This window comes from Ascaphus truei, chromosome 11 (assembly GCF_040206685.1).
Source record: "Ascaphus truei isolate aAscTru1 chromosome 11, aAscTru1.hap1, whole genome shotgun sequence".
Lineage (NCBI taxonomy): Eukaryota > Metazoa > Chordata > Amphibia > Anura > Ascaphidae > Ascaphus > Ascaphus truei.
Window position 1 is genome coordinate 58,506,369 of NC_134493.1, and position 27,983 is coordinate 58,534,351.

The 27,983-nt window shown below is 47.7% G+C and overlaps 1 protein-coding gene across 3 annotated transcripts; it reads right to left on the reverse strand.

Moving 5' to 3' along the window:
• Nucleotides 1-494: 494 nt before the first annotated feature.
• Nucleotides 495-27,969, reverse strand: LOC142463615 (guanylate-binding protein 7-like). 3 transcript variants are annotated; one of them, XM_075566578.1, is made up of 12 exons: nucleotides 27,598-27,969; nucleotides 15,321-15,879; nucleotides 13,754-13,993; nucleotides 13,537-13,664; nucleotides 11,488-11,597; nucleotides 11,041-11,228; nucleotides 10,095-10,343; nucleotides 3,256-3,536; nucleotides 2,765-2,977; nucleotides 2,460-2,562; nucleotides 1,939-2,132; nucleotides 495-1,346 (listed from the first exon to the last, which is right to left on the reverse strand). In XM_075566578.1, the coding sequence occupies exons 2-12, from the start codon at nucleotides 15,478-15,480 to the stop codon at nucleotides 1,122-1,124; spliced, it is 2,091 nt and encodes a 696-aa protein (XP_075422693.1). In that variant the 5' UTR covers nucleotides 15,481-15,879; nucleotides 27,598-27,969; the 3' UTR covers nucleotides 495-1,121. The 3 variants fall into 3 exon arrangements, with proteins under 3 accessions (XP_075422693.1, XP_075422692.1, XP_075422694.1); XM_075566577.1 differs by lacking the exon at nucleotides 27,598-27,969 and having other exon boundaries at nucleotides 15,321-15,935; XM_075566579.1 differs by lacking the exon at nucleotides 27,598-27,969 and having other exon boundaries at nucleotides 13,754-13,957; nucleotides 15,321-15,932.
• Nucleotides 27,970-27,983: the final 14 nt, after the last annotated feature.

The following is a 27,983-nucleotide window of genomic DNA, read 5'->3' on the forward strand; positions in this document are numbered from 1 at the left end:
GAACACTCTCCAGCATCCCGCACCCAGCATGGACTTCATATGTTAAATGGACAGAAGACCCAATGTGTAATAATCTTGTACTAATAACCCCCCGTGCTCCCTCACCCCAAGTGTTTCATGATTTTAGAGGATAGTTTCATTAATGTTGGGGTGGGAACCCATTTATAGACCAGGCGTCCAGTCCTCAAGAGCCCCAACAGGTCAGGCTTTCAGGATATCCTTGCTTCTGCACAGGTGGCTCAGTGACTGAGTAACTGATGGAGCCACCTATGCTGAAGCAGGGGTATCCTTAATTCCTGACCTGCTGGGGGGTCTTGAGTCCTGGGCTTGATCCCCCCCCCCCTGGTATAGAGGACGGAGAGCTGTAGGTAATCCTATTTGGTCCTCGTGATGTTGTTTTATCAGGTGAGTATTTTCCATCACACATGGCTAAACGCAGCTTATTACATAGAGAGAGCACGGAAGACGAAAAACTAAAAGAAAACAGCAAAACGTTTAATACCAAATAGCTTTATTTTTATTGAGTTGCGAAACCGTTATATTGAAACAAATGTGTTTGGCATATTTGAAGAAAAACAGCAGAATCCTATACCAACGAACAGGAAACTGTGATCTGTGCCTGCTAGTGTAGAGAAAATATGTGGTTAACAGGAAAAAGGCCGCGTAATCAATAATAGCTGGGGGGATCAAAGGGATACAGGGGGTCTCACAGCCGCACCCCTGTGAATCAGCATTGGCGATAACACTACCATTGTGTTTTCACCAAACTCCCACGTGACATTGTTCTGAGGGAGTGATCACAAGTGGGTACACATGGTGCCATTCATCAGACCCCCAATTGGTAAGAAAAAGTCAAACTTATTCACTAACACCACTATTTCCAAAGCGCAGCAGAGATAAGTAAAATCAAACACATTGACCAAATTGGGTTAATCAATCAGGTCCTCCACGCAGAACTATTTTATGGCGGTGGTTTGTAAGCAATATAGACATTGAGAAGATCCGACACATGACCCTGCACTTGACACTTTGGCTATGAATTGAATGGATTGGAGTTGAAGAAGAACAGGGACAATTTAGTCTTTACCTGTTGGCTCACTGGGGGTGGCTGTCGCCTCGCTTTATAGGTTAACTTTATAATTCTGTATTCCTTTTTTTAGAATATCTCCGCCCACAGCAAACACATCAGGAAGGATTGTCTTCACAACACTCTTGAAGCTCTCCACTATGGGGGTATACCAGGCGGGGTCATCCATGTCACCTTTCTCCTTCTGCAGACCATCAATCTGAGCTTTGTACATGTTGGCCTGGTCAGGAAATCCCTCCCGCAAATAGTGCTGCTGTTCCTGAGAAAACCACAAGAAGCATTGGTGATATGGGCAGCGAGTTAGAGTTCAATAGTGAACGAGGCAAAAAGAGAGGGAGACTAGGACATTATGCATATAAATAAACATTAATTACAGGTACAGAAGCAATGCTCCTAACCTATATAGGCCCTGTTAAAGACCTGTAATTAACACCTGCATGCAGAGCTGCCAAGAGGGCCCCATTGAAGAATGGGCACATGGTTGTCATGCTCTTTCCCCCGCCCTCCCCTGCTCAACATCTCAAAGGTTCACAGATACTTGCACAGAGAATCCTGGCTCCTTTGAATATTCTCGGCAGCCCTGTGTATAGATTAATCAGTGCTTTTGTGTATATCAGTGTTATATATATAAAATCACTGTATACAAACTTGTATCAGAGTGTGCTGGTTAAATTGTGCAGTGATTAAAGAGTAATACTGGCACTAATTGGTCAGCCACTATAAATGGCAGAAGGCATCATTTATTCAATACTAATATTAAGTAATTGCATTTCCACGTTTGATGTCATTAATTATTATATCGCGCATCTTATCACACTACAGTGAGAAAGTCCACAGAAAGGAGTACTCACCCTCCTCTTTTCGAACATTATACGGTCCATGTCATCCTGCATCTTCCGTCTCTCCATCTCCATCTTATTATGCAACTGTTTCATGTTCTCCTCAAAGGTCCTCTTGTGATCCTCCATCACCTGCTTCTCCTGAGCCGCTTTCTCTTCGGACACGAGCTTCTCCATCTCTCTGGCTTCTGCCTCTGCTTTCACCTCTGACAGTCAGTGAGAGAGAGAATGAAAGTAGATGAGAGAAATAAAGAAATACAGTAAGCTTTAGATATTGAAGACCAGACAGCTCAATGTGAGTCAATTCTGGCCGCTAAGATAGTCTTCTACTGTAAGAAAAGCAACTTGTGAGATAACTCTGTATCTTACAGTGAAAAATATAAACAGTGAACGATTGTCATGTATAGGTTCTAGCTAGAGTTAGAGGAGATGTATAGTAGCTATGTGCCATGTAGAACGAGTGGAGTATGACATATCGTTGGGGAAATGGGAGATAATAGGAGTGCATTGTGCAGTGACAGATGATTGTGCACCTTCCATCTCTTTCTCCTTCTCAGTTAGGGCTTCATCACTCCTCAGGATGGTGATACCTATGGTCTCCTTGGATTTTAGGAATTCCTGAAGAACTTCTTCAGCCTGGAAGATGTACAAGTTTCAGAGAAGATGATGTAGAAAGATCAGAAGATTTTCATAACAGAAGAAAAGGGGTATCAGCCATTGTCTTGGAGGAAAAGGAGCCTATGTCAGAGTATATAAGGGAGTAGTAGACTATATTAAAGATCCATAGGTTTTTCAAGACAGTCTATATCTAGGGATGAAGACCAGCAGACAGTTTTACCTGAATGCCCTTTCCAGGTTCCTTATTGTATTTTTCTACAATTTGTGTCATCACCGCCTTGAATTTCTGGTGCCCCCCAGGAACGCTGTATGATGCGTCAGACACCGCTTTCTCCAGGTCCTCTGAGTGCTTCTTTATCAGAGACTGACAATACTTTTGGGAAGCTGCCTCATTCTGCCTGGAAAACTCACGTTTTTCCTTCTGTACAATCCCCTGATTAAGAGAAATTATAAGAGTCAGAGTTGTAGCTTATCCTGTGCCGCTATTATTTAAAAATGAACACCCCCTGTATAATCTCTCACATCCTACTATTCTCAGTGTTACACACACAGCAATCTCTAATTGAAGGCCACTCACTAAAAGACACAATTTCCTTTCACTCTGCTCCTCTCTCCTCAAATTGTTCAACGATCAGCAGGTCACATGTCATGCATTAAAGCCGCACTGTTACCTCCAACTCTGATAGGAACTTTGGAGAGTGCAGGGCTTACCATGAGTTCTGTCTGGAACTGATGGTCCTTATCTTTGAAGGACCTGCTCATGAAGATCTGAAGGGCTTCCTTCTCACACTCTCCACTCAGATCCATAAACTGCTTCATGGTCTCGGTTGGAAACACAGCTCTCTCCCTCATCTCCTTCTCATAGTGCTTAGAGGCTTCCTGAACTGCTGCCTTGTTCTCACTCTCAGACAGAGACAGGACTGCGTTCTCCATGCAGGTGATCTCCCCGCTGCTTATGGTTTTGATGTAAGTTTCTGTAAGGCCGCCTAGGACTAAAATGGAACAAAGAAGGTTTGAAAGCCTCTAGGGGAAATATATTACACTCAATGTAGAAAAATATATGATGGGGGACAAATTTGGGGGGTTACATATCAAGTGCCAGAATGTCTATTAAAATTTGGCCATGGGTCCCTTCTGTCTTGATATATTTAAGTCTCTTTGCAATTGTAAATTAGTGGACAAATAGACCCATGTGCAGAAGAAAAGAGCAAATTCAATAGGTTGTACCTCTCTGCCAGTTTCCGTGCGTCTATGTTCGTGTATGGTGGGAAGGGCCCAAATAATAAGCCACGGTTACCTCCAATGTCAGTGCCACCCTACCAGCTTGCGATGTGAGCTTCAAAAATGATGTGCTTTGGTCTTTGTACAGTATCAGTATGTCACCCTGTAATGGTGGGGCAGTCTGGTCTTTGTACAGTATCAGTATGTCACCCTGTAATGGTGGGGAAGTCTGGTCTTTGTACTGTATCAGTATGTCACCCTGTAATGGTGGGGCAGTCTGGTCTTTGTACTATATCAGTATGTCACCCTCTAATGGTGGGGCAGTCTGGTCTTTGTACAGTATCAGTATGTCGCCCTGTAATGGTGGGGCAGTCTGGTCTTTGTACAGTATCTGTATGTCACCCTGTAATTGTGGGGCAGTCTGGTCTTTGTACAGTATCAGTATGTCACCCTGTAATGGTGGGGCAGTCTGGTCTTTGTACAGTATCAGTATGTCACCCTGTAATGGTGGGGCAGTCTGGTCTTTGTACTGTATCAGTATGTCACCCTGTAATGGTGGGGCAGTCTGAATGGTCTTTGTACTGTATCAGTATGTCACCCTGTAATGGTGGGGCAGTCTGGTCTTTGTACAGTATCAGTATGTCACCCTGTAATGGTGGGGCAGGCTGAATGGTCTTTGTACAGTATCCGTATGTCACCCTGTAATGGTGGGGCAGTCTGGTCTTTGTACTGTATCAGTATGTCACCCTGTAATGGTGGGGCAGTCTGGTCTTTGTACTGTATCAGTATGTCACCCTGTAATGGTGGGGCAGTCTGGTCTTTGTACTGTATCAGTATGTCGCCCTGTAATGGTGGGGCAGTCTGGTCTTTGTACAGTATCAGTATGTCACCCTGTAATGGTGGGGCAGTCTGGTCTTTGTACAGTATCAGTATGTCACCCTGTAATGGTGGGGCAGGCTGAATGGTCTTTGTACAGTATCCGTATGTCACCCTGTAATGGTGGGGCAGTCTGGTCTTTGTACTATATCAGTATGTCACCCTCTAATGGTGGGGCAGTCTGGTCTTTGTACAGTATCAGTATGTCGCCCTGTAATGGTGGGGCAGTCTGGTCTTTGTACAGTATCAGTATGTCGCCCTGTAATGGTGGGGCAGGCTGATCTTTGTACAGTATCAGTATGTCACCCTGTAATGGTGGGGCAGGCTGGTCTTTGTACTGTATCAGTATGTCACCCTGTAATGGTGGGGCAGTCTGGTCTTTGTACAGTATCAGTATGTCACCCTGTAATGGTGGGGCAGTCTGGTCTTTGTACTGTATCAGTATGTCACCCTGTAATGGTGGGGCAGTCTGGTCTTTGTACAGTATCAGTATGTCGCCCTGTAATGGTGGGGCAGTCTGGTCTTTGTACTGTATCAGTATGTCGCCCTGTAATGGTGGGGCAGTCTGGTCTTTGTACAGTATCAGTATGTCGCCCTGTAATGGTGGGGCAGTCTGGTCTTTGTACAGTATCAGTATGTCGCCCTGTAATGGTGGGGCAGTCTGGTCTTTGTACAGTATCAGTATGTCGCCCTGTAATGGTGGGGCAGCCTGAATGGTCCTTGTACAGTATCAGTATGTCGCCCTGTAATGGTGGGGCAGTCTGGATGGTCTTTGTACAGTATCAGTATGTCGCCCTGTAATGGTGGGGCAGTCTGGATAGTCTTTGTACTGTATCAGTATGTCGCCCTGTAATGGTGGGGCAGTCTGAATGGTTTATGTACAGTATCAGTATGTCGCCCTGTAATGGTGGGGCAGTCTGGATGGTCTTTGTACTGTATCAGTATGTCGCCCTGTAATGGTGGGGCAGTCTGGATAGTCTTTGTACTGTATCAGTATGTCGCCCTGTAATGGTGGGGCAGTCTGGATGGTCTTTGTACAGTATCAGTATGTCGCCCTGTAATGGTGGGGCAGTCTGGATGGTCTTTGTACAGTATCAGTATGTCGCCCTGTAATGGTGGGGCAGTCTGGATAGTCTTTGTACTGTATCAGTATGTCGCCCTGTAATGGTGGGGCAGTCTGAATGGTTTATGTACAGTATCAGTATGTCGCCCTGTAATGGTGGGGCAGTCTGGATGGTCTTTGTACTGTATCAGTATGTCGCCCTGTAATGGTGGGGCAGTCTGGTCTTTGTACAGTATCAGTATGTCGCCCTGTAATGATGGGGCAGTCTGGTCTTTGTACAGTATCAGTATGTCACCCTGTAATGGTGGGGCAGTCTGGTCTTTGTACAGTATCATTATGTCACCCTGTAATGGTGGGGCAGTCTGGTCTTTGTACAGTATCAGTATGTCACCCTGTAATGGTGGGGCAGTCTGGTCTTTGTACTGTATCAGTATGTCACCCTGTAATGGTGGGGCAGGCTGAATGGTCTTTGTACAGTATCAGTATGTCGCCCTGTAATGGTGGGGCAGTCTGGTCTTTGTACTGTATCAGTATGTCGCCCTGTAATGGTGGGGCAGTCTGGTCTTTGTACAGTATCAGTATGTCACCCTGTAATGGTGGGGCAGTCTGGTCTTTGTACTGTATCAGTATGTCGCCCTGTAATGGTGGGGCAGTCTGGTCTTTGTACAGTATCAGTATGTCACCCTGTAATGGTGGGGCAGGCTGGTCTTTGTACAGTATCAGTATGTCGCCCTGTAATGGTGGGGCAGTCTGGTCTTTGTACTGTATCAGTATGTCACCCTGTAATGGTGGGGCAGTCTGGTCTTTGTACTGTATCAGTATGTCACCCTGTAATGGTGGGGCAGTCTGGTCTTTGTACAGTATCAGTATGTCGCCCTGTAATGGTGGGGCAGTCTGGTCTTTGTACAGTATCAGTATGTCGCCCTGTAATGGTGGGGTAGTCTGGATGGTCTTTGTACAGTATCAGTATGTCACCCTGTAATGGTGGGGCAGTCTGGTCTTTGTACAGTATCAGTATGTCGCCCTGTAATGGTGGGGCAGTCTGGTTTTTGTACAGTATCAGTATGTCGCCCTGTAATGGTGGGGCAGTCTGGTCTTTGTACTGTATCAGTATGTCGCCCTGTAATGGTGGGGCAGTCTGGTCTTTGTACTGTATCAGTATGTCACCCTGTAATGGTGGGGCAGTCTGGTTTTTGTACTGTATCAGTATGTCACCCTGTAATGGTGGGGCAGTCTGTTTGTACAGTATCAGTATGTCGCCCTGTAATGGTGGGGCAGTCTGTTTGTACAGTATCAGTATGTCGCCCTGTAATGGTGGGGCAGTCTGGTCTTTGTACAGTATCAGTATGTCGCCCTGTAATGGTGGGGCAGTCTGGTTTTTGTACAGTATCAGAATGTCACCCTGTAATGGTGGGGCAGCCTGAATGGTCTTTGTACAGTATCAGTATGTCGCCCTGTAATGGTGGGGCAGTCTGGTCTTTGTACAGTATCAGTATGTCACCCTGTAATGGTGGGGCAGTCTGGTCTTTGTACAGTATCAGTATGTCACCCTGTAATGGTGGGGCAGTCTGGTCTTTGTACAGTATCAGTATGTCACCCTGTAATGGTGGGGCAGTCTGTTTGTACAGTATCAGTATGTCGCCCTGTAATGGTGGGGCAGTCTGGTCTTTGTACAGTATCAGTATGTCACCCTGTAATGGTGGGGCAGTCTGGTCTTTGTACAGTATCAGTATGTCACCCTGTAATGGTGGGGCAGTCTGGTCAGTGTACAGTATCAGTATGTCGCCCTGTAATGGTGGGGCAGTCTGGTCTTTGTACAGTATCAGTATGTCACCCTGTAATGGTGGGGCAGTCTGGTCTTTGTACTGTATCAGTATGTCACCCTGTAATGGTGGGGCAGTCTGGTCTTTGTACTGTATCAGTATGTCACCCTGTAATGGTGGGGCAGTCTGGATGGTCTTTGTACAGTATCAGTATGTCACCCTGTAATGGTGGGGCAGTCTGAATGGTCTTTGTACAGTATCAGTATGTCACCCTGTAATGGTGGGGCAGTCTGGTTGGTCTTTGTACAGTATCAGTATGTCGCCCTGTAATGGTGGGGCAGTCTGATCTTTGTACAGTATCAGTATGTCACCCTGTAATGGTGGGGCAGTCTGGTCTTTGTACAGTATCAGTATGTCACCCTGTAATGGTGGGGCAGTCTGGTCTTTGTACTGTATCAGTATGTCGCCCTGTAATGGTGGGGCAGTCTGGTTTTTGTACAGTATCAGTATGTCACCCTGTAATGGTGGGGCAGTCTGGTTTTTGTACAGTATCAGTATGTCGCCCTGTAATGGTGGGGCAGTCTGAATGGTCTTTGTACTGTATCAGTATGTCGCCCTGTAATGGTGGGGCAGTCTGGTCTTTGTACAGTATCAGTATGTCGCCCTGTAATGGTGGGGCAGTCTGGTTTTTGTACAGTATCAGTATGTCGCCCTGTAATGGTGGGGCAGTCTGGTCTTTGTACTGTATCAGTATGTCGCCCTGTAATGGTGGGGCAGTCTGGATGGTCTTTGTACTATATCAGTATGTCGCCCTGTAATGGTGGGGCAGTCTGGTCTTTGTACAGTATCAGTATGCCACCCTGTAATGGTGGGGCAGTCTGGTTTTTGTACAGTATCAGTATGTCGCCCTGTAATGGTGGGGCAGTCTGGTTTTTGTACAGTATCAGTATGTCGCCCTGTAATGGTGGGGCAGGCTGAATGGTCTTTGTACAGTATCAGTATGTCACCCTGTAATGGTGGGGCAGGCTGAATGGTCTTTGTACAGTATCCGTATGTCACCCTGTAATGGTGGGGCAGTCTGGTCTTTGTACTGTATCAGTATGTCACCCTGTAATGGTGGGGCAGTCTGGTCTTTGTACAGTATCAGTATGTCGCCCTGTAATGGTGGGGCAGTCTGAATGGTTTTTGTACTGTATCAGTATGTCGCCCTGTAATGGTGGGGCAGTCTGGTCTTTGTACAGTATCAGTATGTCGCCCTGTAATGGTGGGGCAGGCTGGTCTTTGTACTGTATCAGTATGTCGCCCTGTAATGGTGGGGCAGTCTGGTCTTTGTACAGTATCTGTATGTCACCCTGTAATGGTGGGGCAGTCTGGTCTTTGTACTGTATCAGTATGTCACCCTGTAATGGTGGGGCAGTCTGGTCTTTGTACAGTATCAGTATGTCACCCTGTAATGGTGGGGCAGTCTGGTCTTTGTACTGTATCAGTATGTCACCCTGTAATGGTGGGGCAGCCTGAATGGTCTTTGTACAGTATCAGTATGTCGCCCTGTAATGGTGGGGCAGCCTGAATGGTCTTTGTACAGTATCAGTATGTCACCCTGTAATGGTGGGGCAGTCTGGTCTTTGTACAGTATCAGTATGTCACCCTGTAATAGTGGAGCAGTCTGGTCTTTGTACTGTATCAGTATGTCGCCCTGTAATGGTGGGGCAGTCTGGTCTTTGTACAGTATCAGTATGTCGCCCTGTAATGGTGGGGCAGTCTGAATGGTCTTTGTACTGTATCAGTATGTCACCCTGTAATGGTGGGGCAGTCTGGTCTTTGTAAAGTATCAGTATGTCGCCCTGTAATGGTGGGGCAGTCTGGTCTTTGTACAGTATCAGTATGTCGCCCTGTAATGGTGGGGCAGCCTGAATGGTCTTTGTACTGTATCAGTATGTCACCCTGTAATGGTGGGGCAGTCTGGTCTTTGTACAGTATCAGTATGTCACCCTGTAATAGTGGAGCAGTCTGGTCTTTGTACTGTATCAGTATGTCGCCCTGTAATGGTGGGGCAGTCTGGTCTTTGTACAGTATCAGTATGTCGCCCTGTAATGGTGGGGCAGTCTGAATGGTCTTTGTACTGTATCAGTATGTCACCCTGTAATGGTGGGGCAGTCTGGTCTTTGTACAGTATCAGTATGTCGCCCTGTAATGGTGGGGCAGTCTGGTCTTTGTACAGTATCAGTATGTCGCCCTGTAATGGTGGGGCAGCCTGAATGGTCTTTGTACTGTATCAGTATGTCACCCTGTAATGGTGGGGCAGTCTGGTCTTTGTACAGTATCAGTATGTCGCCCTGTAATGGTGGGGCAGTCTGGTCTTTGTACAGTATCAGTATGCCACCCTGTAATGGTGGGGCAGTCTGAATAGTCTTTGTACTGTATCAGTATGTCACCCTGTAATGGTGGGGCAGTCTGGTCTTTGTACAGTATCAGTATGTCACCCTGTAATGGTGGGGCAGTCTGGTCTTTGTACAGTATCAGTATGCCACCCTGTAATGGTGGGGCAGGCTGAATGGTCATCGGTCACTTCTGTTACAGTTACATAACGTTGCAGTACAAGTTAGAAGACGAGGTGTGAAACTCACTGGTCCCAGTAACTCTGTGTATTCCATTCAAATATTTCGCTTCGGCGTTATTGAAGATGTAATCACAGAACTTCTTAGACTGAGCCACAAATGCCGGACTGAGATTCTCCTCAGGTTCCTCCTCGACCTTCTGGAGAATTTCGTTGTCAGCCACCGGGCGATCGAACACAAAGCATTTCCGAATTCCGAAATACATGTGGAGACACTTCCTGGGAAAGTTGAAGTTCTGGGCTCTGAGGCTCGTCTCAGCTTTTTAAGATAGAAGAAGAAACTGAATTAAACTTTTTTCCCTCCTTAATCTGTTAGTTTTTTTCCCTTCCATACTCTATCTCTTTCTTCATTTCCCCTCCCCCCCATTTTTTGTCCGTCCTCCCTCTTCCATTCTCCCCCTCCCCTTTCTACCGTCCTAAGTGCAGGAGAATATGGGGCCGAACCCTGTATATCTTTACTACATAGTCATATTAACATGTTTAATGAAGAATGATACCTGTTCCTGCATATTTGTTCTCTTGTTACATTAACAGGGTTGCCACATCTCCGGGTCTGACCCGAGACTCCGGGTTTCGGGAACTTACCTCCGGGCTATGGGTTGCCGTCCTCAATCTCCGGGTGGCGGCGGCATGCGGTGGCGTCTACGGCACCCTCCACTATTCTCCTGCAATTTCCCCCTCCAAATGCAGTGAAGATGGCTGCGCATCGTTACCATGGCAACCGGGCGCTACGTGACGCCATGATGCCGCGTAGCATCCCAACGTCACCTAGCGTCCGGTAGCCATGGCAAAACGGCATCATTTGATACTGCGCGGCCATCTTCACTGCAGTTGGAGGGGGAAATTGCACCAGGACGCCGGGAGACGCCGCCGCACCACCACGCCACACAAGGTAAGGGATTTGTTTCCCCCTCCGGGTCGGCCTTCAGGAAAAGGTGGCAACCCTGGCTACATACGTTTCTGCAGCTTCAGAGCATTCTCCAGATACTCGTCTTCTGTGACTGGAAGTCCCTCCAGTTCCAGGCGGAGACTGAAGTCTCGCACTGTCCAGATGAAGATTGGGAAGTGTCTAGAAAACTCTGCCTCATCGTCCTCGTTATCTGAGGATTTCACCTTGATTCGGTCGGACAATTCCTTCACATAGCTAGAGGCGCTTATTAAGGAAGGAAGACCTGTCCACTGAGGGGGAAATGACTCTTAAAGCGAATTAACGCAATATACAGTACTACACTTCAGGTGTGCTGTAATGGCTTGTAATTCGTACCACAATTTCCTTCTGTGCAGTATTCATTTACATTTAAATGGAATAGTGCAATGCTTTGTTAATCACATATATTTTATTCTTTTTGTATTAGACCTCAAAAATATGTGTGTTCTTTTTTATGCGCCTCAGTAAAGGATACTGTAACTTCTGTATTGCATCGTTATCAATAGTCCCTTTGCTGTTATACACCAGCGCACTGCTCAGCAATACAGCAAGACAGAAGATCATGGTATCATTTTTTGTGTCCCCCTAGGTACATGTGAAAAAGGTGTTATTCTTGTGATATTCTCTGCATCCTGTACGCTCTCAGGCATTGGAGACGACAGAACAACGCGGAGAGCGCAAAGAGAGGCGCATCGCCAGAGAGATCCCTCTGTTTGCGCACCACCTTAGTAAAACATAACCTTTATTCATTTCAATAATACATGTATCACTGTGGGAATTAACAGTAATTACAAAGGGAAGCGGTGGGACAGGTGGCCAGGTGGCCAGGGACCGGACAAATCTCCGAGGGATCAAGGTAGGTGCATGAATTACACTAATGAGTCACATGAGATATATTTACCTTAATAGGGATTTGGGCTGCGTAACGGTCCTGCTTTATTGCGGCTAGCTCACCGGTCTGATACATTGTACCCAGCATCATCGCCTACATCCAATGTGCATTATAAGTACATACTGTGCCACCGCTGCCGGCTTCCCTGAGCAGCCGGCTCTGCCTCCAGCACCCATAGTAGGACAGTCCTGATACAAACACTACCGATTTAATGATACCAATTACCCTGTGACATGGTTGCCCTGCAGAGGCTGCTCCACTTACAGTACCCACTACACTGCGGGGAGATAACTCCTGTGATACATATTATCCTGTTATCCTCCGCCCTGCGCACTGCCACCGCAGCGCTGCTCACCTGCCCGCTACATTGTAACGAGTCATTACTGAGTGGCACCTTTCCAGCCCCGCCAGATAATCCCATCAACAGGGAACTTGCCTCTGTGGCTGCACCCTACGGCACTGCACTGTCCTGCACTGTCCTGCACTGTCCCCTCTTCTGATGTGACACGCCTGCGCTGTTAGCAGCATGTTTCCAGCACCACACTACATTAGAGTGTATAATGCCACATTAGCCCTTACGTGAATGCATACCTATGCATTAGAGTGTATAATGCCACATTAGCCCCTACGTGATGGCATACCTATGCATTAGGGTGTACAAATACACATTAGCCCCTACTTGATGGCATACCTATACATTAGGGTATATAATGCCACATTAGCCCCTACTTGATGGCATACAGTACCTATGCATATACATATGCCGAGCCACTAGGAACTTTACCATACAGCTATTTACTCCTTGGTTGACACCTATGCTCTTGGTGTTTGGAGTCCATGTTAGCCTGTTTCCTTACCGTCACCTATATATATATACTCTGGGTGGGACGCCCACACCCTATTAAGGTAAATATATCTCATGTGACCCATTGGTGTAATTCATGCACCTGCCTTGATCCCCCTGAGATTTAGGTCAGCTCCTTAGCCCCCTTGTCCCACTACTTCCCTTTTTAATTACGGTTTATACCCACAATACAGCAGTGACATCTGTTTAATTACACATTAATAAAGGTTTTGTTTTACTACGGTGGTGTGCAAACACAGTGAATTGTTTGCACTGCACAGCTTTGTGCTCCCCGCGTTGTTGTGTCTATTCCCTCCCAGCTCATAGTTTTTACACCCACCACTTATCATTGGGGTTACAGTACTTATCTATTACCCCATATCTATTAGTGCAGCGATCATCAGCTCCCCCCCCTCACCACCTCCCCCTTCTGTATCTATTACCCCATATCTATTAGTGCAGCGATCATCAGCTCCCCCCTCCCCACCTCCCCCTTCTGTATCTACTGGAAAAGACACAGTGAAGTGGGAAGAAGGGACTGGGTGGACATTTGTCCTTCCATATTTATGTCCGTCATTTCAGGGAACAGACCGAATGGGTAATATTAAATCCAAGCTGGATGTGTTACATTTTAATATTAGAAACAGACTCGGTGGTTTGGGGATTCCTTCTGTTTCTGTGTAATTGTGTTATTATGTGGCATGAGGAAAGATAAAGACACAAAGAAAGACAAACAAACTATTTCTGCCATACAGAAGGTCTCTGCATCCCTTCCATTACTGCCTCACCTTTTCCACGTCTCCCAGGCCCTCCGTGTCCAACAGCACCAGTGTATGGTCTTTTTTAACGGGGTGTGGGACACACCACATCCAGATGCCTTTTGTGTGGGATTGGATGGTGGCACCAAGCTCAAACCCTGTGGATGTAGAACATACAGATAAGATGTATAGATACCTTCAGCCAGATAGGCACTGCGTACCTGGAATGATCTTGACATCCCCTTACCTTTATTCACTCCAGCCAGCTTGTTCATGAGGTAGGATTTTCCCGTGCGATACAAGCCGACAATTGCCACCACCACCACGGGCTGTGTGATTTTGGACAGGATCTCCTTGGCTGTGGGGCCCACAACGAACTTTCCTTCCGGGGAGTTTTCAATGAGGCAGACTGGGGCTGCCATCTTCCCACTCAAATCCATTGTTATCTCAACTGGAAGAGAACATCTCCAGGCTTCAGTCTCAGGGGCTTAGATGGGAAAGTAAAAACGGCTTGGTATGCTAAAATACTACAGTATCTAATACACTAATACTGTACTAATACTGTAATAATCTAAGCATAGACCTGCACATACTGCACACACAACTAAATATACATACAGTATCTAATACACTCATACTAATAATAATCTAAGCACAGACCTGCACATACACACAACTATATATACGCACAGTATGTAACACACTAATAGATATATCACCTTGATAAGTGCATAATGTAATAACAGTGATACATATCCTGCACCTACACACTCCTACTGTATATATACGTATGTAGTAACTGTTGTGACGCGCTCAGTAATAAAAGTGTCACAAATACACAGAAGCAGTTCTTCCAACATCACACAGGTACACACGCAAATTACTGTGTGTGTCACAAACAATAATAATGTCAGACGGATACAAACATTAACAGCAGACACGCACACACTCACACACAAGAGGTGGAGAGGGGAAGCACACTCAGACAAGAGGTGGAGAGAGGAAACACAATCACACACAAGAGGTGGAGAGGGGGAAACACAATCGTACACAAGAGGTGGAGAGGGGAAGCACAATTATACACAAGAGGTGGAGAGGGGAAGCACACTCAGACAAGAGGTGGAGAGAGGAAACACAATCATACACAAGAGGTGGAGAGGGGAAACACAATCATACACAAGAGGTGGAGAGAGGAAACACAATCATACACAAGAGGTGGAGAGGGGAAACACAATCATACACAAGAGGTGGAGAGAGGAAACACAATCATACACAAGAGGTGGAGAGAGGAAACACAATCATACACAAGAGGTGGAGATGGAAACACAATCATACACAAGAGGTGGAGAGAGGAAACACAATCATACACAAGAGGTGGAGAGGGGAAACACAATCATACACAAGAGATGGAGAGGGGGAAACACAATCATACACAAGAGGTGGAGAGGGGAAACACAATCATACCCAAGAGGTGGAGAGAGAGGAAACACAATCATACACAAGAGGTGGAGAGAGGCAACACAATCATACACAAGAGGTGGAGAGAGAGGAAACACAATCATACACAAGAGGTGGAGAGAGGCAACACAATCATACACAAGAGCTGGAGAGAGAGGAAACACAATCATACACAAGCGGTGGAGAGAGAGGAAACACAATCATACACAAGAGGTGGAGAGAGGAAACAATGTTAGAAAGGAGGGAAAGAAAAGACATCACAAAATAAACAGACTGAATAAGAAATAGGAGACACAGAAAAGAGACGGGACTGAGAGAAGCACAGACACGTTACACACATGTCCTTGATAACTCACACTGCTCGTCTCTGCTTACTGCTAAGCTTCTAACGGAGCGAGCTTCTGAACCCCACAAACGGGTCTCAGTTGCTGCCTTGTCTGGAACACAGCAGTGTTTCCTGTAACCCAGGCCTGACTCAGATAGAAAGTGAAAGAGAAGTCCGGTGTCCGGTTCCATTACTGTAACTGCAAATCAGCACTCCTGGTTATCTCTCAGGCCTGCAAAACAGAGACACAAATGTTTCCACGTGTTCGTGGCACTATAATGCTATCATTTATCTTTGAATCTATCATTTCAGCAGCATGCGGTAACATTTGTTCCCCTTATTGTTGAGGTGTAGATGAGGAAATAGCCCGGAGCCTTAATGCAGCCGTCCAAGCTGCAGTTTTATTTTTCTTTAAATGTTATTTATTTCCCCCCCCCCCCCTTTAATTTGTCCATCCATACAATCCTAAGTAATTAGCTAAGTTGTTGAGCGATCCGTTCTCCTGTGATCGATCGGCAAAGGTTCAGCTCGGGGTTTCACTACTGTAAATGGCTGTCGGTGCAGCAGAAGAGGACCAAAGATGCAAAGTTCTGTGGGGAAGACCATGTGACCAAGCAGTCACCAGATACAATTAGTGTACTGCTAGAGAGAGGGCAGGGCTCAAAAAGGGGTGTGTCAGAAGTGGAATGGGGTTGTGACTTAGTACATGGTTGCTATAGAAACAAAAAATGCTTGTTACATTATAAAACATTAAAAAATTATTTATGAGTTTTTTTAAATGCTATAAATATTTCCTCATAGTACAGAACTGATTTATTTTAAAAAAACACACATTTAAGATATTACTTAGTCTGCAGCTTTAAACGTAAGAGTGTCATGACAGCAAGGGCGGGCCTTCACCCCCTTTCCTTACCTCCGGGGGGCTGGCGAGATGCAGAGTTCTCACCCCTGGGGGCTCTCATGAAGACGTGTGGCTGCAGCGGGAGCTTACTGAGCAGGGCCACTGAGGCTTCTGGCAGCAGTGGCAGGGCTCCGGCAGAGACCACCTGTGGACCATGTGGTCAAGATGGCGTGGAGCTTACAGGTGTGACAGGCCTTCGGAGAAGCAGAGTCCTAACAGGGAGTTTTCTGTGTCTGCTCGTGTAAGGAATCCGCTCCGCGGTTTACGGTTTGCCTTACCTTGCAGACCTGTGCAGTCCTGGAACACTTCTCCTGTTATTTACTGCAGCCTGAATTCACTCACCAAAGCAATACTGCCACACACTCCCTCTGGTATCTACTGCAGCTGTGCAACCTATCACTGCAATCCAGCCTTGTATTCACTCATTGGAGCAGTACCTTCACACCCCCCCCCCCCGGGGATTGGCCCGCTGGCCTTTAAGTACTGCTTTCCCACAATGCTCCCCGCCGAGCATAGTCCTTTCCGGATGTCACCAATGTTCTGCCACAAGCTCCCGCTTGTTCTCCTGTGCTGAAGCGGAGGTTTCCCCTGCGTCCTTCAGCTTCCTTTCTCCTGTGCTGAAGCGGAGGTTTCCCCTGCGTTCTTCAGCTTCCTGTTCTCCTGTGCTGAAGCGAAGGTATCCCCTGCGTCTTCAGCTTCCTGGTTTCCTGCACTGAAGCGAAGGTATCCCCTGCGTCTTCAGCCTCCTGGTTTCCTGCACTGAAGCAGAGGTTTCCCCTGTGTTCTTCAGCTTGCTGGTTCCTTGGGCCTGCTGCTCTTTCCCTAATATAGAGGCTGGTTCATGCGCTGTAACGGAGGATTCCCCAGCCCGCTCTGGACTCTTGCGCTGAAGCACTGGTTTACCCGTGCAGCTAGGCGGTGTGCTATTCTGGTCTGCTTACCATCTCCTGTGACCAGTACCATGGGCCATGGTTGCCGCACGCGCAGAGGCCAACCCCGCGCTCCTAAGCTGAAGCAGGGCTCTCCTGACTACATGTTGCCGAACTCCTGCTTGAACAACGTTTATCCTGATGTCTCCTGTCCTGATCTGGGCTTGTACAACGACAATGCTGTCTTCTCCTATCCTGATCCTGCTACGTACGACTACGAACTGCGCAATCCGGATCAGCCTGCGCGGTCTAAGGTCGGTGCGTTTACAACCCTACCTCAGCCACGAGGTCCGACCCAGGTTTGTGGCGAGCACAATCGTGACAGTATGCTCGGCCCCACAAACTCGGACCCCGCTGAGGTGAGGGTTGGTACGTTTTTTTCTGAAATCCTGTCCCGACCTGTAGACCAGTCCCAGTATCAAGACTGGTATCTGTGCGATATACTACCCCTGATGGAGGATCCATGTATGTTCGATGGTTTAACTCCTTTGCAAAAGAAATGCCGTAATGATCTCATTAGTAAGGCTTCCTGCCTAAGAGACTTAAAACAGTATTTTGCCACTTGTGTTCTCTCCCCTGATTCCCCTTCTCCCTGGGATAAGGTGAATCCTGTGAAACTGGCCTACGCCCGTATGACTCTCAATGCCCTGGCTTTGTCATTGGACATTCACGTAGTACAATCGGACCCTTTCGTCATGTTGGCTCACGCTCAGGACACGCTGCATGTACTTTCCTTGGCATTGGACATTTGCTTGTTAAAACAGGATCGCCTCCTGGCCGCCTACGCCGCCGTTTGGCAGTTCCCCTCTGCTGCCAGTCCTGTCGCTAAACCGGGGGACGTATCTCCCTCTCTGGGAGATGACCAAACAGACCCATTAGCAATATTTCCTAACGTAGTAACTGCCACGGTCCCTTGCCCTGATTGTATGCCCGGGTTCCCTGACACTAATGATATGTCTACGTTAACCCCTGCTAATCAGGTCTGTGAGGCTCCCCTGGAGTATACGTATGTTTCTCTAACCAACACTAAGGTTCCAGTATCAGAGAATAAGTCCCTTAGTTCCCCTATTTCTAACTCTGAATCTCTCACTCCAGGTCTTGAGGGTTTTCCAGCTTTAACCCCTGCTAGGCAGTCCTGTGCGCTTTCCCCGTCAGAGAAAGAATCCCTAAGTTCTGTTCCCAGGGTAATTTCTGTATTAACCCCTCTGGGGCAGCTCTCTGAGTCTCCTTTGATAATTCCCTTTTCTCTGCCAGCCATGGTCACGCCCCTAGCTCCAGAGGAGAGATCCCTTGTCTCTCCTAATACAGAGAGAAGATTTCCTATGTTCTACTCTCAGGTACTGTCTGCATTAACCCCTGTAAACTCTGGCTGCCTCCAAGTTAATGCCTTCGTTCTAGCCTCAGAGAGTGAGTCCCAAGTCAGACAGCAGAGGTTGCATTGAAGGATTCCCATAACCTTTCGGATTCCTTAGAAATTCTTTGCTATAAATCCCCTGCTTCAGCTCAAGTTTCCGCAGACTCGCCTCCGGAGACTTCAGCTAAAGTTCTGGTTCCTGTAAAATGTATTCAGGAACCAGGTTTTTCCCTAAGCTTGGTCGCAGAGTTCCTTCTCCCGGGTATTTCACTGAACCAGCCTGTCGCCCAGGGAGCGGTGATCCCTGCTTCAGCGCATAGTCCCCACATTGTGGAATCTGCAGTCATTTCTGGTTTCCCAAACATTCCTTACCAAATACCTACTTCAGAGACCAGTGCAGTTATGTTTAACCCCCGTGTACTGTCTGTGTTCTCCTCTTCTCTAAGCTTAGGGTTAAAAGCATACAGTAGTCTGTATGTCCCTCCTGGGGTTCATGTTGTGTTCCCAGGAATGTTTGCTGACACACGGCTTTCTCTCAAAAGTGACGCTTTTTCATATAGACTAGTAAGAAGCCTGCACACAGTTTCCCCTCTCGCTGAATTGTGTCTTACTGGTTCTGAGACTCTGAGAGGTAATGATTCTCCTTCAGATTCTGAATCTCTTCCTACAATGGTTATCCTGGCTGGGGGTTCCCCTGATTTCTCTGTCAAGGCTAATCCTCCAGGGATCAGCATATCTGTGGTCACTCCCTTTGTACTGTCTGAGACCATCATGCCTATAATACAAGTCCTGGGGTTTAAATCTGAGCTATTTAGCTGTCCTGCCTTTGCTGAAACTCAGTTCCTCAGTACTGCGTCTAAATATGCCCCAGCAACCATTGGGTTACTCTGGGAAGAAATTAAAGCTCCTGTCTTAAAGGGTATTTTTTTCTCACATGTCCAGCAAATCTAGAACCTCAGTAATTGATTCTAAGTCACTTATCAATACATCTGATTTTTTCACTAGTCAAACCCAGACACCCTCACTATTGGTTAGGACAGCGGTGCGCAATCTGTGGGGCGCGACCCCCAGGGGGGGCGCGAGATTGCCGACGGGGGGCGCGGGGTTTACAGAGGCCCCGCGCGCTTCCCGAAGGCACTTAAATTAAGTGCCGGGGGAGCTGCAGGGCCTCTGTAAACCATACTTACCCGTGGCTCCGGCGGCTTCCTCCCGGCGTCGCCATGGCAACGCGGCGTCAAAATGACGCTGCGAGGTCATGTGACGTCAAGTTGCTATGGCAACGTGACGTCATTACGCCGGAGCGCGGGTAAGTTGGGGTTGGGGGGGGGCGCGGGAGCGAGGGGACAGCCGTCAGGGGGGCGCAGGGAAAAAAGTTTGCGCCCCCCTGGGTTAGGAGTCCTGTGATCAGAAATGTTACACTAGAAAACACACCTATTCATGTTTTTGTCAGGTTAAGTACCCCTGTGGTAAGGGTCCTTGCAGTTTCGGAAAATACTCCTTGTACTCCTAAGGTGCCTGTCATTAAGAGTTTTCATAGTTCATACTTGCTGCTTGTTGGCTCTCAGGTCCCTGTCACTGAGGTACAGACTTCAGCTTCTGATGTTAGCTTCCCTCCCGCCACTACCCTGGCTCTGCCTTTTTCTCAAGCTCCTGATATGAAAATCCCAAGGCCTATTCCTGATTCCCGGACAATACTATCGCCCACTGAGGATTTCCCAGTATTTGAGAGCTCCACTGTTGTTTGCTTCTCTGCCCCTGCTAAACCATGGTTTTTTCCCTCGGAATTTTCGGTTGCCCCTGTTATTTCCTCTCAGTTGGAAATACTCTGTATGTATCCCAAGATTTTGGTCTCTATGCCTGGTTTACTGCCTGCCTTGTCACCTTCCATACCAATACCGGGAGATGCTTCCACCCACCCTATACCCTCAATAACCATTACCTGGGAGACTTCTGGAGGAAAAGTCCATCGCAATTTCCAACATGCAGTGGCCAGCCAAGACTTTGTCTGTCCCGAAGTTCCTCCTGGCGTATTCGATCAACTATCAGGGCCGCTTATCCTAAATTCCGGTTCCTTTATTAAAGACTGGGCTTCCAGTGGGGGTTCTTCTGCCGTTTCTGCTCTGGAACCCTCTGGTTCTTCACAGCCCTGGATTTCCAAGTCATTTTGCGGGGCGAGCTACGTACCAATGATGTCTCTTCCACCACTCTCATATCCTAGAACAGTACTCACCAAGGAACTGCTCGTTTACGGATCCCCTTTCCACCTAAAAAACTTTAGGAACAACTCGATGTCCCCGAGACCCATGGATGGTCCTGTCTGGCCGCAGTTCTCACCGGGGGGTGGGGGTACACTAAGGAGTAACCACGAGTCTCTGGACCATGACTATACCCTCAATCCTAGACGGTTCAGGAACAATTCCTGGTCCCCCAACTCTATGGGTGGTTTTGTTCGCCCGGAGGTCTCGCGTGAAGGGGGGGGGGGGGGGTACTGTAAGGAATCCGCTCCGCGGTTTATGGTTTGCCTTACCTTGCAGGCCTGTGCAGTCCTGGAACACTTCTCCTGTTATTTACTGCAGCCTGGATTCACTCACCAAAGCAATACTGCCGCACACTCCCTCTGGTATCTACTGCAGCTGTGCAACCTATCACTGCAATCCAGCCTTGTATTCACTCATTGGAGCAGTACCTTCACACCCCCCTCTGGGGATTGGCCCGCTGGCCTTTAAGTACTGCTTTCCCACAATGCTCCCCGCCGAGCATAGTCCTTTCCGGATATCACCACTGTTCTGCCACAAGCTCCCGCTTGTTCTCCTGTGCTGAAGCGGAGGTTTCCCCTGCGTCCTTCAGCTTCCTTTCTTGTGTGCTGAAGTGGAGGTTTCCCCTGCGTTCTTCAGCTTCCTGTTCTCCTGTGCTGAAGCGAAGGTATCCCCTGCGTCTTCAGCCTCCTGGTTTCCTGCACTGAAGCGGAGGTTTCCCCTGTGTTCTTCAGCTTCCTGGTTCCTGGGGCCTGCAGCTCTTTCCCTAATATAGAGGCCGTGTCCTGATTCCTGCGCTGTAACGGAGGATTCCCCAGCCCTCTCTGGACTCTTGCGCTGAAGCACTGGTTTACCCGTGCAGCTAGGCGGTGTGCTATTCTGGTCTGCTTACCATCTCCTGTGACCAGTACCATGGGCCATGGTCGCCGCACGCGCAGAGGCCAACCCCGCGCTCCTAAGCTGAAGCAGGGCTCTCCTGACTACATGTTGCCGAACTCCTGCTTGAACAACGTTTATCCTGATGTCTCCTGTCCTGACCTGGGCTTGTACAATGACGATGCTGTCTTCTATTATCCTGATCCTGCTACGTACGACTACGAACTGCGCAATCCGGATCAGCCTGCGCGGTCTAAGGTCGGTGCTTTTACAACCCTACCTCAGCCACGCGGTCCGACCCAGGTTTGTGGCGAGCACAATCGTGACAGCTCGTAGGGGTGGGGGGCGGAGCAGGCTGACAGCCCAGCTGGTGCTGGCTGGTGGTAAGGGGAGGACTCTGGGACATACGAGTGCTTCCTCACACAAATAATTAGTCCCCTTGGTAACAGTTGAACCCAAGGGGAGCTAAGAGGGAGTGAGGCCCTTAGTAGCCCCATGGATATTATGTAACCAAGGGTTTTTAGTGTGTCCCATGGGGTTGTCAGGTGGCCCCATCCCACCTCTCTGTATGCATTCCTCAACAGTGGTTGTCAGCTATAGGAGAGGAGGTCTCTGGTGGGGTTGTGTCCTCTGTAATTTGGTCACTGCTTGGGGTTTTTGGAGCCAGTGATTTGCTTGCCCTTCTGGAGAGCGAGCGGAGAGCTCCTATACTGTTGCCAGTACATATGCCTGGGGTCTGTGCAGCTTCCTGAATGGAAAAAGGGTCTGTTCTGGTGGAGACAAGTTCTGGCCCGGTGGGTTTTGAAGTGGATGTTGGGAATGTGTCAGACCCAGGGGCGAGTCTGTGGTTGCACTCCCGGGATCTATGGTGGGCTTCGGTGAGGCCAATAAGGTCTCCAATGTTTGTTGTGTTGATGCATATATGGAGCGGCTCAGTGAGTAAAGACACTGACTGGCACTGAGTGTGAGGCAGGGGAACCTGGGAGAAGGAGCGGCTCAGTGAGGAAAGACACTGACTGGCACTGAGTGTGAAGCAGGGGAGCCTGGGAGAAGGAGCGGCTCAGTGAGTAAAGACACCGACTGGCACTGAGTGTGAAGCAGGGGAGCCTGGGAGAAGGAGCGGCTCAGTGAGTAAAGACACTGACTGGCACTGAGTGTGAAGCAAGGGAACCTGGGAGAAGGAGCGGCTCAGTGAGTAAAGACACTGACTGGCACTGAGTGTGAGGCAGGGGAGCCTGGGAGAAGGAGCGGCTCAGTGAGTAAAGACACTGACTGGCACTGAGTGTGAAGCAGGGGAGCCTGGGAGAAGGAGCGGCTCAGTGAGTACAGACACTGACTGGCACTGAGTGTGAAGCAGGGGAACCTGGGAGAAGGAGCGGCTCAGTGAGTAAAGACACTGACTGGCACTGAGTGTGAGGCAGGGGAACCTGGGAGAAGGAGCGGCTCAGTGAGGAAAGACACTGACTGGCACTGAGTGTGAAGCAGGGGAGCCTGGGAGAAGGAGCGGCTCAGTGAGTACAGACACTGACTGGCACTGAGTGTGAAGCAGGGGAGCCTGGGAGAAGGAGCGGCTCAGTGAGTAAAGACACTGACTGGCACTGAGTGTGAAGCAGGGGAACCTGGGAGAAGGAGCGGCTCAGTGAGTAACGACACTGACTGGCACTGAGTGTGATGCAGGGGAGCCTGGGAGAAGGAGCGGCTCAGTGAGTAACGACACTGACTGGCACTGAGTGTGAAGCAGGGGAACCTGGGAGAAGGAGCGGCTCAGTGAGTAATGACACTGACTGGCACTGAGTGTGATGCAGGGGAGCCTGGGAGAAGGAGCGGCTCAGTGAGTAAAGACACTGACTGGCACTGAGTGTGAAGCAGGGGAACCTGGGAGAAGGAGCGGCTCAGTGAGTAAAGACACTGACTGGCACTGAGTGTGAAGCAGGGGAACCTGGGAGAAGGAGCGGCTCAGTGAGTAAAGACACTGACTGGCACTGAGTGTGAGGCAGGGGAATCTGGGAGAAGGAGCGGCTCAGTGAGTAAAGAGACTGACTGGCACTGAGTGTGAAGCAGGGGAACCTGGGAGAAGGAGCGGCTCAGTGAGGAAAGACACTGACTGGCACTGAGTGTGAAGCAGGGGAGCCTGGGAGAAGGAGCGGCTCAGTGAGTAAAGACACTGACTGGCACTGAGTGTGAAGCAGGGGAACCTGGGAGAAGGAGCGGCTCAGTGAGTAAAGACACTGACTGGCACTGAGTGTGAAGCAGGGGAACCTGGGAGAAGGAGCGGCTCAGTGAGTAAAGACACTGACTGGCACTGAGTGTGAGGCAGGGGAATCTGGGAGAAGGAGCGGCTCAGTGAGTAAAGACACTGACTGGCACTGAGTGTGAAGCAGGGGAGCCTGGGAGAAGGAGCGGCTCAGTGAGTAAAGAGACTGACTGGCACTGAGTGTGACGCAGGGGATCCTGGGAGAAGGAGCGGCTCAGTGAGTAAAGAGACTGACTGGCACTGAGTGTGAAGCAGGGGAACCTGGTTCAATTCCTGGTGTTGGCTCCTTTTGACCTTGGGCAAGTCACTTTATCTCCCTGTTCCTCAGGCACCAAAAACATAGATTGTAAGCTCCATGGGGCAGGGACCTGTGTCTGCAAAATGTCTCTGTAAAACGCTGCGTGAAACTAGCAGCACTATACAAGAACAAATAATAATAATTATTATTATGTCAAAATATTGTCAAAGTGCTCCCCACCAATAGTTTGAGCCGGAGTATTCCTAAGTACAGTTATTAGCTGTTTGGTATACTGATCCTAAAAGCATACATTCTCTGTGTACATTCTCCGCATTTCTCTGTGTACATTCTCCGCATTCTCTGCATACATTCTCTGCATTTCTCTGCATACATTCTCTGCATTTCGCTGCATACATTCTCCGCATTTCTCTGCATACATTCTCCGCATTTCTCTGCGCACATTCTCTGCATTTCGCTGCATACATTCTCCGCATTTCTCTGCATACATTCTCCGCATTTCTCTGCGCACATTCTCCGCATTTCTCTGCGCACATTCTCCGCATTTCTCTGCGCACATTCTCCGCATTTCTCTGCATACATTCTCTGCATTTCTCTGCATACATTCTCTGCATTTCTCTGCGCACATTCTCTGCATTTCTCTGCGCACATTCTCCGCATTTCGCTGCGTACATTCTCTGCATTTCTCTGTGTACATTCTCCGCATTTCTCTGCGCACATTCTCCGCATTTCTCTGCGCACATTCTCCGCATTTCTCTGCATACATTCTCTGCATTTCTCTGCATACATTCTCTGCATTTCTCTGCATACATTCTCCGCATTTCTCTGCAGACATTCTCCGCATTTCTCTGCGCACATTCTCTGCATTTCTCTGCAGACATTCTCCGCATTTCTCTGCAGACATTCTCCGCATTTCTCTGCGCACATTCTCCGCATTTCTCTGCGCACATTCTCGGCATTTCTCTGCGCACATTCTCCGCATTTCTCTGCGCACATTCTCCGCATTTCTCTGCGCACATTCTCTGCATTTCTCTGCGCACATTCTCTGCATTTCTCTGCATACATTCTCCGCATTTCTCTGCGCACATTCTCCGCATTTCTCTGCGCACATTCTCCGCATTTCTCTGCGCACATTCTCCGCATTTCTCTGCATACATTCTCCGCATTTCTCTGCGCACATTCTCCGCATTTCTCTGCGCACATTCTCCGCATTTCTCTGCGCACATTCTCCGCATTTCTCTACGCACATTCTCTGCATTTCTCTGCATACATTCTCCGCATTTCTCTGCATACATTCTCCGCATTTCTCTGCGCACATTCTCCGCATTTCTCTGCGCACATTCTCTGCATTTCTCTGCATACATACTCCGCATTTCTCTGCATACATTCTCCGCATTTCTCTGCGCACATTCTCCGCATTTCTCTGCGCACATTCTCCGCATTTCTCTGCGCACATTCTCCGCATTTCTCTGCGCACATTCTCTGCATTTCTCTGCATACATTCTCCGCATTTCTCTGCATTTCTCTGCATACATTCTCCGCATTTCTCTGCGCACAGCTGCTGATAGCCACAAGCGCTACATCTGTATAAGCAGCTTTAACAGTGATACAACTGACTCACAAGTAGCAGAGGAATCTTTACTAAGCTGCATATGTTTCAATGTTGGCTACTAGGCAGTAATATTATTCCAGTGGCAAACTTCATTTCATTTATTAATGCAGCCGCACGCAGCTTTCTGCGTCCCTCATTTTATTTATTTTATATTTTGAGTGCAATTATTTTTATGTATTAAAATCTTTCTTTCACTCACATAATGTAGATATCACATTTATAACAAGTTTCTGCAGTCCCCCACAGTTGCACACCTGTAGGTCAGGCTGCGTTTTCATTCCCTAGAGAAGGGGTTTGGAGATACAGCACTGTACATATATAATAGTCCATAGTAAAAAGGAATGGTTGAGATATCTTTACAAATATTTTTTAAAAGAAGAGGAATTGATGGAAATTACATTGTTTCCATAAATTCAGTATATATCATTTATTGTGTTTGAGTTTATTACTCCTTTTCTGTGTGTATACAGTATATATCTGTAGATCCTGCATCCTGGTTCACCGGCATGAAATTATAGGACTTCATATCATAACTTCAATTATTTCTTATTTATTGCTATTTGCTTCACAAACGTACATTCTAGATGGGTTTTCTGCTAGAGCTTGGGGGCATTTTTACAAAGATAACAAACACAGAACACTGAGCACGATATCATATATCACCCATTACATTTCTACCTTTACACACTGAAATACATTTTTATGGTAAAATCACATGTTCCCATCTCATGACTACCGTGAGCTCTTGTTAACCCACTGAAAGCAATGCGAACACAAACCAGGAATATTAGTCCCACTTATCCAAATAATGGATTCTAGAGCAGACACAAAGTTAGAGAGTTTAAAGCAGACATTCCCCCTACTTTTTTTTTTCTTCTCCCAACCGGGGGTCATTTGGGGGATACCCACAAACTGCAATATAAATATATATATCTTCTGCCCTTGTCACCCCACTGCTGGATGAAAGCCTCCCCAATGATCTTCCAGGTACTGTGGTTGCAGGTGTCCTCAACATTACTCCAACACATTTTCTGATTTCATCCTCACATCTTACTTTTTTTTAACTAATATCTATGGCCATAGGGAGAGGAAGAGGAAGATACTGTAGAGGAAGATAGCTTCTGAGAACAGCATAGCTTCTGTAACGAGACAGATACATGTGAGACCACGGTCTAAAGACTTAGAACCAGGAATCATTCCCAGGGAACATTATCAGCTAAGTTGAAGTCCCGATGAACAGTTAAAGGCCAGTAGCCATGTGGGTTTGCCAAATAAGCAGATGATTCATTGTGATACCTAAGAGGCCAGATGACACCAGAAGATAAGCCCCATGTCTCTGATTATAAAACCTCCAATCATACATCAGAACAAGTCTCTACCTTGGATAGCATCCCTCTGAGCCTCACAAGTTCATTATCTTGGGTAACCCCCTCCTAATTCCTCAAGCTAGTGCTCTTATCAGTTGGGAGAGGGTTAGACTTCCTGTTATAAATGCCATTTGTGGCCAAGTTACTCCAATAAAAACCTTTAGTCCTCCCCCCCCCCCCACCTCCCCCTCTTTCCCTTCCTTATCCTTATTTTGTTCCCAAGTTTAAATTGCCTACTGTACCTTATGGCTTAAAGGCAGTTAATTGTCTATGTTTACGTTGTCCATGTATATGGGAGAGGCTACGGGTATCGTTCATGAATGCTATACAACAGATGTTTACTTTATATGTATTGCGATACTACTTGTATTGAAAAAATTTTGCATTAAAATTAAAGTTAAAAAACAAAACGAAAAAAACCTTTAGTTCTTTTCTGTAAGTACCTTGCAGCCTTTCTCCCTTTTCTCGCCGCCCTAACCCCAAAAAATCCTGGAGTCTACTGACTTGTGTCCCTGACTTCCTCCAACATCTTCAGAGCAATGTTCTGGTCCCGCCAGCCCAGTGGAATTGCCTTCCACCAGCCCCAGTTGAACTCTCTGGCCCCAGAGAAGACACTGCTCCGGGAAGGCTTCCCCTGTAACACACTGATTTGCATGGGTTGTAGTCTTGCTCTGAAATACAATCTTTAAAGAAACATTGGATTTATGAGATCCAATCAGGAGATTGGAAGGTACAGCATAGAGCAAACGTGAGTAATGTGACATATTAAGAGAAAGACAGAAGAAAGTAGAGAGGGAGGACGGTATGTAAGGAACCACTGGTCCTTCAGGGATGGAGGGATGGCACTGAACTGGTGAAGAAATTCCCGAAGGATAACCAGGAGGGAGACT